General features: G+C 47.3%; 1 protein-coding gene across 1 annotated transcript; it reads right to left on the bottom strand.

Moving 5' to 3' along the window:
• Nucleotides 1-7,248: 7,248 nt before the first annotated feature.
• Nucleotides 7,249-9,639, bottom strand: HOXC11 (homeobox C11). The gene is made up of 2 exons (XM_056863106.1): nt 8,952-9,639; nt 7,249-7,495 (listed from the first exon to the last, which is right to left on the bottom strand). Exons 1-2 carry the CDS (start codon nt 9,637-9,639, stop codon nt 7,263-7,265), a joined length of 921 nt encoding a protein of 306 aa, XP_056719084.1. The 3' UTR covers nt 7,249-7,262.
• Between the last annotated feature and the right edge of the window lie 2,266 nt (nt 9,640-11,905).

Here is an 11,905-nt window from a genome sequence, read left to right as displayed (position 1 = left end):
TTTGGTAGCAACACTTTAATGATTACCTTAAATTTGTATTTCTGCCCGGTATTATGCCCCGTGTTGTGGTGGAAATAATTCTGATTTATGGCAAAGTACACTAGAGTACCATAACAGTGATGCAAAAATAAAACCCACGCCTTTAGATGTTGGCTTAGAAACTGTAAACTATCACCACAAGAAATCTATCAAACTTTACAATCCCTCTTATACTGCTTCCTTCTTTCGGAGTAACTTAAGTCAAAGAATTATGGAATGGTATTATGTTCCTGGAGGTGGTACTGGGGGAACAAAAACCGTGCTCCGGTTATTTCTGCCCCCAGCATAGACTCACCAGCACTGGGGTGAGTTTGGTCACCTGCCTTTGTGCCCAGGTGGCAGAGCCCAAAGTAGAAGAGAGAGAAATTTCACATTCACACTAGGGGCCAACATCACATGTTTAGGGCATATGTGTGTGGCGATGTGGCTATGGTGTGTGTGTGCAAATGTATGTACAGGCATGTATCTGAGTTTGTGTGGGAACCCCACATGCACAAACGGGCTCCTACTGTCGAAAAAGTGATCGGCGGATTTGTTCATGATATGGTTAAGTATAGCAAGTTTAACTTAAGCACATGTAACGTGAGTTGTGGGACAGCTCAAGTCTTACGTGGTGACTCAATATTTATTTACTCGATTCAATATCTGTGGGGTTTTTTTTCTAATAAGGTCACAATTTTAGGATAAACCGTGAGGTGGACAGATTTGGAAAATTGGGGAGGAGGAATGTGAACCATTCCTAGAAGAGAGGTCGGGCTGCTAGATAGGTGGTTATCTATCTATCTATGTATATATCTATGTATCTATCTATCTATCTATCATCTATCATCTATAGATTAATGCTGCGTGTGTGGCAAGATTTTAGGAACCAATTAATGAAATAAATTCTGGAGCAAACTTAAAAGGCAGACCAGAGGCAATAATAGAAAAGATTTAGCCATAATAACGTATCTTACCACAATTTCCATATGTACTTCGATTCTTAGAGGGTGCAAGGAAGTATTTCGAAAATATATCAGAGGTGTATCAGTTCCTAGATATAATTCGATTGGAATACGAGAAAGGAAACTTCCCCAGGAGAGGGATAATGGAAATACTTTGGTGGGGTGTGTGTGTGTGAAAAAGAACAATGTTAAAATATGTAAAATTAGTTTTGTAAAAGTTGCAAAAAGCCACTGTGAATATTAAATCCCCCCTCTCTCTACACTGTATTGATCGCCCCGTCCATTTTAGTAAACGTGCAAAAACGGATTTACTGATGGTTTCAAAATAAATATTCTTCCTTCCCCTGCTTTGCCAGCCGCCCCCCTTCCCATTCCCAATGCAATAAGTGTTGGGATCTCCTTCTGTAGGGCGGGAGGTTAAAATAACACCGCGATTATAAATCCCTTTCAGCTTGTTTCCTGCCTCGATCTGTTCCAAAGATTGGTTCTCGGTTGCGAGGCAGATTCTGTTTCATTCACCTAATTGGCATTTCAGTATAGCTGTTTGCACTCCGCGGAACAAACTCTCCGTACTCAGGAGTTGTTTGGAAAATAGGTCTTTCTTCGGAGTAATCGGGCGCGCTCCCACGCACGAAGGGGCCCTGGCTGATAATCTCACTGGGAATCGCTTTCGGGGGCCACAGGCAAACGACACAATTGGATCGGACTGTCTGAGCCACCGCTCGACCCAACGCATCGAGCTTTGCACTGAAAACTTTCGAAAAAGCATGGCTGCAGAGAGGGTCTGCCCAGGTGCTTCGGAATAATTTGCAATGCACGCATAAATATAGATCGCCATGGGTAGCCGTGTTAGCCTGTCAATAATGATAGAAAAGAGCAGTTTAAAGACTAACAAAATTTCTGGCAGGGCACCAGCAAAAATGTGTTTGTGTTCTGGTTTCTAGCCAGTAAACAAGTAAAAAAGAAAGCTCTGGACTCTCTCTCTCTCCCTCTCTCTGCCAAAAAGAAATTAGAATTACATTTTGCACAGCTACCATCAACAACACCATCAATTTTCAGCCGCTGCAGCGAACGATTCAAAAGCCCTACTAGGCTGCGAACCGCATTCTTGCGGTTGCATGTTGTATTTCGGGGGGTTATCGAAAGCAGAGGGACGTGCTTAAGCCGAACATATGCTGAACATCCGAGCCGTTTTTAACTTTATTAAAAGCATATAAACAGGGCCTTAATGAGACGCCATTTTGAGGATGTGTGCATGCGCGTATATATAATAATCTAAAAGCCGATCGCGGCCCTTCTTGCTTGGCTTGCAAAAGAAAAGAGAAAAGAGTTCCCATTCGTCTCATGGCGTTAACTGGATTGCATCCTGCAAACGACAATTGCCCCGTGTGCTGAAACAGACGCAATTTACAAACGCGCGCACACCTTCAGCTCGCGAATCCACCATTCAAATAAATCCACCAGGCCTTATCCTATCCTGCCTCCCTTTTATCTAATTTTGTGCCCATCGGAGGTATTTAAAAAAAAAAACAGGAGGTAAAATTAATCGCACATTCAATTATGCACCGTTGGAAAGTGGGGGGGGGGGAGAGGAAAACAGTTAACGACCCACGAGAGTCTTTAAGCCCCAGCGCGCTCCAGCAACATGGAAAAGAGGACAGTCTCTTATTTACAGGTTTCTCCGTCGTGGCCGAGGGGCGCCTCCCGCAGAAGTTTCTTGTGAGCAACGGGCAAAGTCATACTCTCCCCCCCCCCCCAGTCCGCCACCAAGCGAAGGCTGTCTCCAGGGAGATGGTCAGCTTGCTTCAAGTCCACTTGCCAGAGCCACCGGCTCTGTCCCTGGGGGCGGGGGGCTCTCCAGTTCCCAGTTTCCGAAGCCAGCAGCCCTTCTCGGAGGAAAAGCAGCGGGCAGCTTGGCCCAGGGCCGACGGTCTGGCGGGTTTCGGCTGGAGAGCCGGCCGGGGCGATCCTGCCTACGTGATGTCACCGAGGAGGAGGACTCGCCCCCCGGGAGCCCCAGCTCGCCACACAGTCAGGTTTACGTCTTTGCACGCCCAAACTCAATGGAGGTGGACATTCACACGCAGCTGGGGACCCTCGCAGGCCCGCGTGGAGAGGTGGCATCAGCGCGCGTGTGAGCGGCCGCGTCCAGCAGAGCTCAAGCCCTTACAACCACCAGTTAAACGTGATATGTGTATATATATATATATATACAGCGCACGCACCCAAACATACACACTTTCTACCCACTCTTGGGACCCATCTTCAAAGGGAGGGGGGAGAAGCTAATCGAACGACCCCCCCACCCCCCCCAGATTGGAGGAGATATTTCCTGCCCTCCTGTCAAAGAAAAGGAGCCTTCTCTGGAAATCCTAAGGAGGCCAGGGTGGTCCCCTCGCCTTCCTCTCCATCTCCCAACTCAGTCATCTACTGGCGGCTTCCCACACGTTATGGGAAGGGTTTCCCTGGCAGGGGCAGGAAACAGGTTGGCTGGCTGGGCGCGCGGTCCTTCACAATTAGCCCGGGTCTCATTAACGTGGCTTTACACCCTGGATCCCCAGCCTATGAGGGAGCGCTGATCCGGATGGACCCTCCGAGCGAAAAAAATCAAGTTGTCTTATGCGAAGCCTCCCATGCCTGCGAAGAATTCGGAGGGAGGGGGGAGGAGGAGGAGCAGGAGGAGAGAAAGAGAAACGGAGCTGGGGGGGGGGCTTGTAAAACTTTTACGCCAAACAAAGTTATAAAAACTTTCCGCGCGTTAAGATATCGAAAGGTTTATCACAATAATAAAGCTTGCGTGTGCCTTGCGTTGGGGGGCTGCGCCTGCCTTAACCTTCTCGGAGAGGCATTAAAAAGCACCGCGCGGCCGAGTTAAATGTGAAGTGCCATAAACACCAGGATCGGTTCGAAATTTGTATTTTGGGTTTTTTTTTTTTTTTTTGGAAAAGCGCTCCAGCCTTCTCCCCCCCTCTTGGAACTCAGTGGGCGGGGACATTGAAAAAGGGGGGACCGCGGGCCTTTCTGATTCCGGTTTATTAGGAAAGGGTTAAAGGTGATGGACTTGGACTCCATTGAAGTTCAAAGACATCATATATTCACATTTTTCACCTCTCGAGGAGCCCCCTCCTTCTCTCTCCCCCACACCCCCATGCAACAAGCATAATCTCAGTGTACAAAGCAGGCTTGGCCCTTGGCGCCTTCCGCCTCCATATCCCCAAATTTTAGATAGGGGAGAGCCGGCGCTCCATCGCAGGGCTAAAAATTGAGCCATATTTCTAAACTGGAGGGTCGCTGGCTCCCCCAGCAAAATACCCCCCCCCCCGCTCTCCCAAAAAAAAAAGCCCCAAGAACATTAACGGGTTATCCCTACCTCGCACTGCTGGTTAATACCCTTGTAAAGTCCCACATGGTCTATAAACTTGGATTTTACAACTGGCATTCCATTTTAGCTCGAGAAAACTTTGAACTAGGCCTCCAGTTTCATTGTGTCGCAGCCCCGGCAAAAGCCAGAGGGAAGGGGAGGGTGGAATGGAGGGGGGGAGGAGGAGAGGGGGGGAGTGAGAGCGTGTGGGTGGGGGAAAGAGCTGGAAGAAAGCTAAGCTGAGACACCCTTATTTGTTTACTATTTACTGCGGAAGTCTTTCTCTATGGCCAGACGGGGGTCATTAAAGGGGAAAAAAATAAGCTGTTTAGGGCGGCAGCCTTTATTACAATGTCTAGACTGGTTCTCCCCCTTTGTCCAGACAACCGCCGCGGTGAAGGGATATTAAGTGGGCTTTTGACCTGGCTATACGCACCTTATTACACCTAGGTCTATGGGTTTTGCCTAGCCCTGGAAAAAGGTTTGCCCAGGCCTTCTTTCACGAGAGGCGGCTGTCTCCGAACTAGGAGCCCTGTGGTGGTTGTTTCCCCTCCGATCTCCCACTGTAGACCCACCACCACGTGGTGGTAGGTCCCACATTGCTTCGTTGGGGAGATGTCAAGTCCCCCTGAGGTCCCAAAGGCTCCTAACCATTCTGGCCTGCTTGGGAGAAACTCCCACCCCCAAAGAACCGTCCATTCTAGGAAGATACCTACATTAGGCCTTGAGTTCTGGATCCAAGGAAGAGGAAAGGATTCCATTAAAAAAGGAGAAGAAAAAAGACAAAGGGGAAACAAAGATGGGAGAAAGAGGGAAATTGGGGGGGGGGAGCAGTTGCCATCCAGAAGATCTAATCTCCCCCCTCCCATCTCATGTAATGAGAAACACTCCTTTTTACATCACCCTTTTCAGATAATGTCATTCCGAAAGGGGAGACGGATCTATCAATGAGGCTAAAAGTCTCTCCCTCCTCCTCCTCCCCCGTTTCTTGCAAACTAAGCACATTTTTGCGGGTTTCCTCATTGCTGACAAATCAAGCCCAAAGAGGCAACATCAAAGGATATCCATCGAACAGGATCGTACTTTCCAAACCATGAAACAACCACCCAAAAGTTGCCTTTCCCGTGGACGGGAACAAAATTTTTGTTTCTGCTTGTCCCTTCGGCTTAGACATCCAATGTGAGTCACACAAATACGCATCAAGAGCCAAGGCACACACACACACCACAATCCTCCCCACCCCCATTTTCAATTCTGAATTCTCAAATTAAATGACCGAATTCAGGCATCTTATGCATGTCTTTCCCTCGGAAATCCTATGGGGTTTCTTAAACGGAGGGGACTTATTGTGTTAAAATAAAATTGCACTCCTATCCCGTGTCCGGGAGTTGAACTTGTTTTTGTTTAAAAGAAGGATTTAAGGACTTGACTTTGCATTTGTGCATTGTGCCAGGGGAGGAGGGGAGGGGGGAGTCGCTTTTCCTTGACGTTAGAGAAATTTCGGCTTCCAGGCGGGTCCCGTCCGAGAGGTGCTCTTTAACCACTGTTTGGGTGGATGGCAATATTGCTCATTAAGCCCCCTTTTAGCATATTGCAATATGATGTGGGGGGGGAGAAAGAGGGAAAAGAAATAAAAAGGTTAAGTACATTGGGAAAACAGACAAAGACATCTGGAGCCAAGCGCTGAACTGTATTACTGGGCCAAGAAATTCCTATAAATTTAAATGCGATGATGAAAACAATGAACTCCACAACAAATGTCTAGTTAAACACAGAAGGTTCATATTAATTTGGCTCATATCTCATATATGTGTATATACATATATATACCATACACACACAGCATTTAGGTATTTAAAGTTCTATAGGAAAGTCCATACCACATTGACCGCAATGAGTCTTTAAAGAGGGAAATACTAATAAACTGGTCAAATAAAATCATAATGTAGAACAGCTTGAAATGTCTTTATTTGCCACAGAATTTCACAGAGTTTCCCGGGATCCACTCCTTTACATACACAAAGGTTTATTTATAATCGCGAATGTTGTTCTGGGCGTTGTTCTTGATCTCGCTGCTGATGCTGGTCTCAGGTCCGAGGTGGGGGGGATGCATTTACATATCATTTAAGAGACAGTTATTGCAAATTTATTGTCTTCCGATCCCCTTCCTCCCTGCCCATCCCCCACCCCCTACCCTGCCCCCAGATGCAAAACAAAAAACAAAACACCAATCCGGGACTGCATAGAATACAAATATATAAAAGGTACAATGGAAAACACGCCATCCGAGCAAAACGAATCCGTGGAAAGGGTGCTTAAATAAGTCCTTGACACGTACAGCAGTGGAACTCTGAATGGAGAGGGGTGTTATGTGCACTCACGGATGAACACGTGTGGGCAGGTCCCCATGCACACTCGTCTGCACGCACCCTCGCCCAACGCCCTCCTCCCAGGCAAGGACAGGGAGTCTTTGGGGGGCGCTTTTGCGTAGCCAGAGTATCAATAGAAGCAGGACACGAGGCGTCTGTGAGCTCTTCCCTCCAAGGCGAAGACGACAGCGATGAGGCAGAAGACAGGAACATAATAATTAAAAAAATAATAATAATTCCAATTCTTTGAGACTACCCACGTTAAATTAAAAAAAATGTAGTTCATACAGTCTTCAAGTCCTTTCAATGTTTGTCATGGGGGGGGGGAGGGGGGAAAGTTTGTGTGTCTCCTTGTTTCTGTTCAGCCGACCAGGTCCCAAACATACAAAGATAGGGAAGGAAAAGGCTTACAACTCTGAGGTTCGCTGGTCACCTCCCCAGTCCAAGCCGGCCTTGCAACGCTCTTTCTTCATCCACAGAATACTTGAAGAAGCAAGAGAGCATTTTTGATTTTGTGTGTGTGTTGTTGTTGTTGTTTACAAAAGAGGTTCACAATAAGGGATTCCCAGAGAAATACTGCAGGCGGTCTCTGCTTAGTTTTTTTTCTTTCATCCGTCTGTTCTGAAACCAAATTTTAACCTGTCGGTCGGTGAGGTTCAGCATCCTAGAGAGCTGCAGCCTTTTCTCCTTGTTTATGTAGACGTTGAAGAAAAATTCTCTCTCGAGCTCTCGGATTTGGAATTTCGAATAGGGGCAGCGCTTCTTTCTCGTGCGGGGGGCACCTTGAAGGAGAAGAAAAAGAAGAAGAGAGGAGAAAATACAACCAGGAAGGAATGAAAGCGACCAAACCAATGGAACAACAAATACCCATCATCTCCCCCCATCCACCCACACTACGGTTTCCTGCACACGCATCTGGAATCACAGACTCTGCCATGTCCAGCATCCTAGCAGGCGTGTATAGCACAGCCGTGAGGACAGTGGTGCCTGTTAAGTTTGGAATATATGAGCTTGGAGGGGCTTTTTATTGGGGGGGGGTGTCTTTCTGTTCTTGAACCTTGGCCATCGTGGCCATCAACAATGGCTGCTGGGGTGGGGTGGGGGTGGGCGAGGGAACCACCGCAGCAATAGGGAAAGCAGGCTTCCAAAAGGCAAATCTGCAGCCCCCCTCTCTCTATGGAGCCAGCGTGAGCAATGTTGCAGCTATAGGAACCGGGCATTATGTTGTGCATACGTTTTTGATTAGCAGGAATGCCACCCTCCGCAGACACGCCGCACACACGCATACCCAGAGAGGGGAGAGACACAAATTAAAAAAAAAAAAAATCAAAGCAACAGATCTGAGCAGTCAAAAAGGAACTTGACCGAGGCATCGAGCAGAAGATTGCATGCCCTTGCTGACAGTCTGCCTCTCTGGCCGTCCGTCCATGCATCCATCCATCTGGGCATATGCTCCAGAAGGCTTCGTTCAAATATGAATGAAAATAACCAGTCCTCGGAAGGGAACACTTGCTTAGACCAGTTGCTTTGTTTCTGATTTAAAAACAACAAAACAAAACACCCCTCCATCCTCATGCAAATACCCCCCCCTTTTTAAAGGCACCTTTAACAACAAAATAAAATGATGTTTAAAGGAAAGCCAGAAATTCCGTTTAGAAAAAAACAACGCAGTCTTCTAGGGAAAACAGAACACTGTCCGTTGATCGCAGGGAAATGTGGTCTCTCTCCACCCAAACGACACACACATTTCAATCTAGACATACATTTTTAATAAATTATATAATATATATATATATATATGTACACACACACCCTCCCCCCCCTACGCATCTCTTAGAGCTTCCTCGAGAGGACAGGAAGCGAAAGCTGTGTTCTGCCCAATTGCCTTTTACCCTCCCAAGCCCGGGACCCAAATCCTTTTAAAACGCTCGCGTAAAGTTCATGATCAAAGTTAATATTTGTCACCATGGTGCGCCTTTTAAAATTTCACAGACTCGGAGATACTGCGTCTGCCGCCTACCATCTCCCCTTTTCCCCCCTCTCCCTCAAAGAGCCGTTCCCATCGTAAAAGCCCTTCCCGTTGCAAGAAAGAGCTTTTGTAGGTTATAATAAAATCCTTTGAATGCTTATAAAACTCCACATAAAATGTGACCGACAAAAACAGCGGGCTAGTCCCTTAACCTTTGCATTTACTGCTCCGCGCTCCCCCTCGCTCGCTCGCTCGCTCGCTCTACCTACTCGCGCCGCCGCCGCCGCCGCTTTTGCCGCTCTCCTTGTTGGCAGAGGAGGAAGAGGCCGAGGAGCCCGGGTTGGTGTTCTCCTCTTCGTCTTCCGGGTCTCCGCCCGGGTCTCCGCGGGACGGCAGGGCGGCGGGCTGGGCCGCCTCGCCCTCCAGCTTGCCCTCGCCTTTCTGCAGGCAGGTCTCCGGCGGGGTCTCGGCGGCGCAGTAGGCGTTCTCGAAGAAGCGGTCGAAGCCCTGCGGCAGGACGCTGTTCTTGCTCATGCCCGGGTAGAAGCCCGCCGACGCCGGGTGTCCGGCGGCCGGGTGGTGGTGGTGGTGGCTGTAGGCGCCCTCGTTTTTCATGAGCATCTCGGTCATGGTGGCGGGCGGGAGGCACTCGCGGTGCATCAGCTCCTCGGCCGCGTAGCACGACGCGTAATTGCTCCTAGGGTGCCATTTATTGGCCGGGTCCAGCCCGTAGGAAACCTCGCGCACCGGCTGGGACAGGTTGGCGGAGTAGGGGTACGAGATCTGGCGCGAGGGGGCCTGGGGCAGGAACGAGGACACGGTGGAGAATTCGGGGACGTAATAGGTGCAGCTGGGGAGGTAGAGGTTGGAGGCGCAGCCGGCTCGCTCGCCAAACTCGGTGCTCCGCTCTTTGCGCGACTGCGAGCAGAAGTTGCCCAGGTTCACTGAGTTAAACATCTTTTCCCCTCTCCCCGTCCACGCGCCTATAGATAGAGGGGTTGGGGATCCGAGGTGCAGAGGGGGAGAAAAATTTGGGAAGGCGAGATGACGCGCGATCCGTCTTAGTCGCTCTCTCCAGGACACGTGATCCAAAGTAGATATTGTCATATATCAGTTTGGAGCACTTAGAAGCGTAGGAGTGGTTCACTTAGGTAGGATCTCAGAGGTCCAAACGATTGGTTTTCAAACACCGCAGAAACATTATGAAAATCAATCGCAGATTTGTATTCATTTTCTTCCAGGCACACCCCCCTGCGAGCATTCATAGCAGACTCCGAGAGGATGGCTTGTGAAGTTCTCTCTCTCTCTCTCTCCCTCTCTCTCCTATTTGGATTTTGCTTTCAGTTGTTCAGGAGGATTCGGAAATGGGTATGGGGTGGGGGTAGCTCAGGGGTGGGGGAAATAAGGGAGGGTCTAAGGGATGTGTTAACTGTAATTCCCCCCCCCCCCACATTCACTTTTTTTCTCTTCCTTTCCATGCTAGTCACATTTTAGGCGTGATGAGGCACATTCTGTTTCTTCTTCTTCTTTTTAAAAGTCGATCCAACTAATAGAAGCCCAGGGGATTGGAGAAAGATTCTTCTGTAAGTTTTCCAACATTTCTCAAGCTCTTACTTTAACCAGGCGGACCTATCTCCATATAATGTGTGTGGAAACTTTGGATTAGATAGATAGATAGATAGATAGATAGATGGATAGATGGATAGATGGATAGATAGATAGATGCCAGGTAGCAAGTTTCTAACATTTATGGGTGAACTGGATGCCTCCATATGCATCTCAGGTATGCAGGAACCTCATCTGCTCAAGAGAAGGTTCCTTTCTGCAGCACTGCCAAACAGCCCAGTCAACTTTGAAACTTTCCGGAGGATCTAAACCCAAAACTTGACCCCCTTTGAGGCCTGGCTGAACGACTTTGGGATATTCAAATCAGGATAGATGCAGACCAGGGCACCGATAAGAACCTGTGAATTAAGTCGAGGGCTGATAAATATTCGAAAGCCTCCCTTCATGTTTGTTTAAATATTTATTATGTAAGAGTGGTATATTGAATATTTAATGCAGCTGTTTATTGTCAATCAATGTACGTTCACAATGCCTGGCGACCTTTAGCCCGCCCTGTATTTTATATTATTTTTTAAAAACGAGGGAGATGTGGGGGGAATTAAGATTTAAAAACAATAAAGTAATTTGTCCTAGCATTTGGTGCTTTTGGGTTTTTCCTCCCTTCTGTTGGCCAGACTTAGAGTTGGCAGAAGGATTCCCTATAAGACATTCTGGCAATTGTCAACCTAAAGTTTCTTCTTCTAAGAAGAATGTGGAAAGCCAGGTTTGGCAAGGCATATCAAGATTGTTGTTAGAATGCTCCTGCATCCTTGAAAGCATCTTTATCTGAGGGTGTGTGCTTACAATTCTTCTATCTTTCAGATTACCTTGAGCACACATACTCGCTCAGCAAAGAGATTTTGCTGCTGAACAGAATGTTATCCATCTGGATAATAATAATAATAATAATAATAATAATAATAGAATATCATACATCTCGCACTTCTGTTCTGTTGCATCTTTGCATATATCTCGATGTTCTCACCCTGGCCTTGGTTTTATTTTAAGAATCAGGTTATCACTTCGCTGATATTTCTTGCTTCATTCTATCACACTGTTCTGTGAAAGGATTGGGGTGGGGAGGAGAAATGTTTGCTTTGTTTACATAGAAATCCTCCCGCCTTAACCTTCCTCGCTGTCTCCAATTTTGGGCAGTTTAAAAGCCTCATCACAAAATTCACACAGTATCAGGAGGGAAAAATGCCTTCACGGGGCGAGATCCTGTCAATTCGTGTTGCAGTAAATTAAACTCCCAAGAACAAATAACAAAGTCCAGAAACATATCAGGCTGGTATACACGAATATGTGGGGAGAAGGACTGTTTGGGAACGTTTAGGCTTGTGCCAAGAATTTCTTTAGGAAAAGTCTGAAGACGTCTTTTAAAAAACAAAAATAAATTGCAGTCCCAGAAAGGCAAGATACCGAAGAAGTCCTAGGATGTGAGATGACCTCATTCGCCCCTTCTCTTTGAGAGAGAAAAAAAAAAAACCTTTTGGAAATATAGGTAGCTCATGTGCCTTTTAAATCAGCAGGTAGTGTCTAAGCAGCAAGGTATAATTAGCTTGCAGGCAAATATAAAAATCATAGTCGTAAGTTTATTTTACTCGCCCCAGGAAAG

This window comes from Euleptes europaea, chromosome 1, assembly GCF_029931775.1.
Source record: "Euleptes europaea isolate rEulEur1 chromosome 1, rEulEur1.hap1, whole genome shotgun sequence".
In the NCBI taxonomy this organism is placed as follows: domain Eukaryota; kingdom Metazoa; phylum Chordata; class Lepidosauria; order Squamata; family Sphaerodactylidae; genus Euleptes; species Euleptes europaea.
The sequence above is the reverse complement of the archived record's forward strand: the minus strand, read 5'-3'. Positions and strand labels throughout refer to the sequence as shown.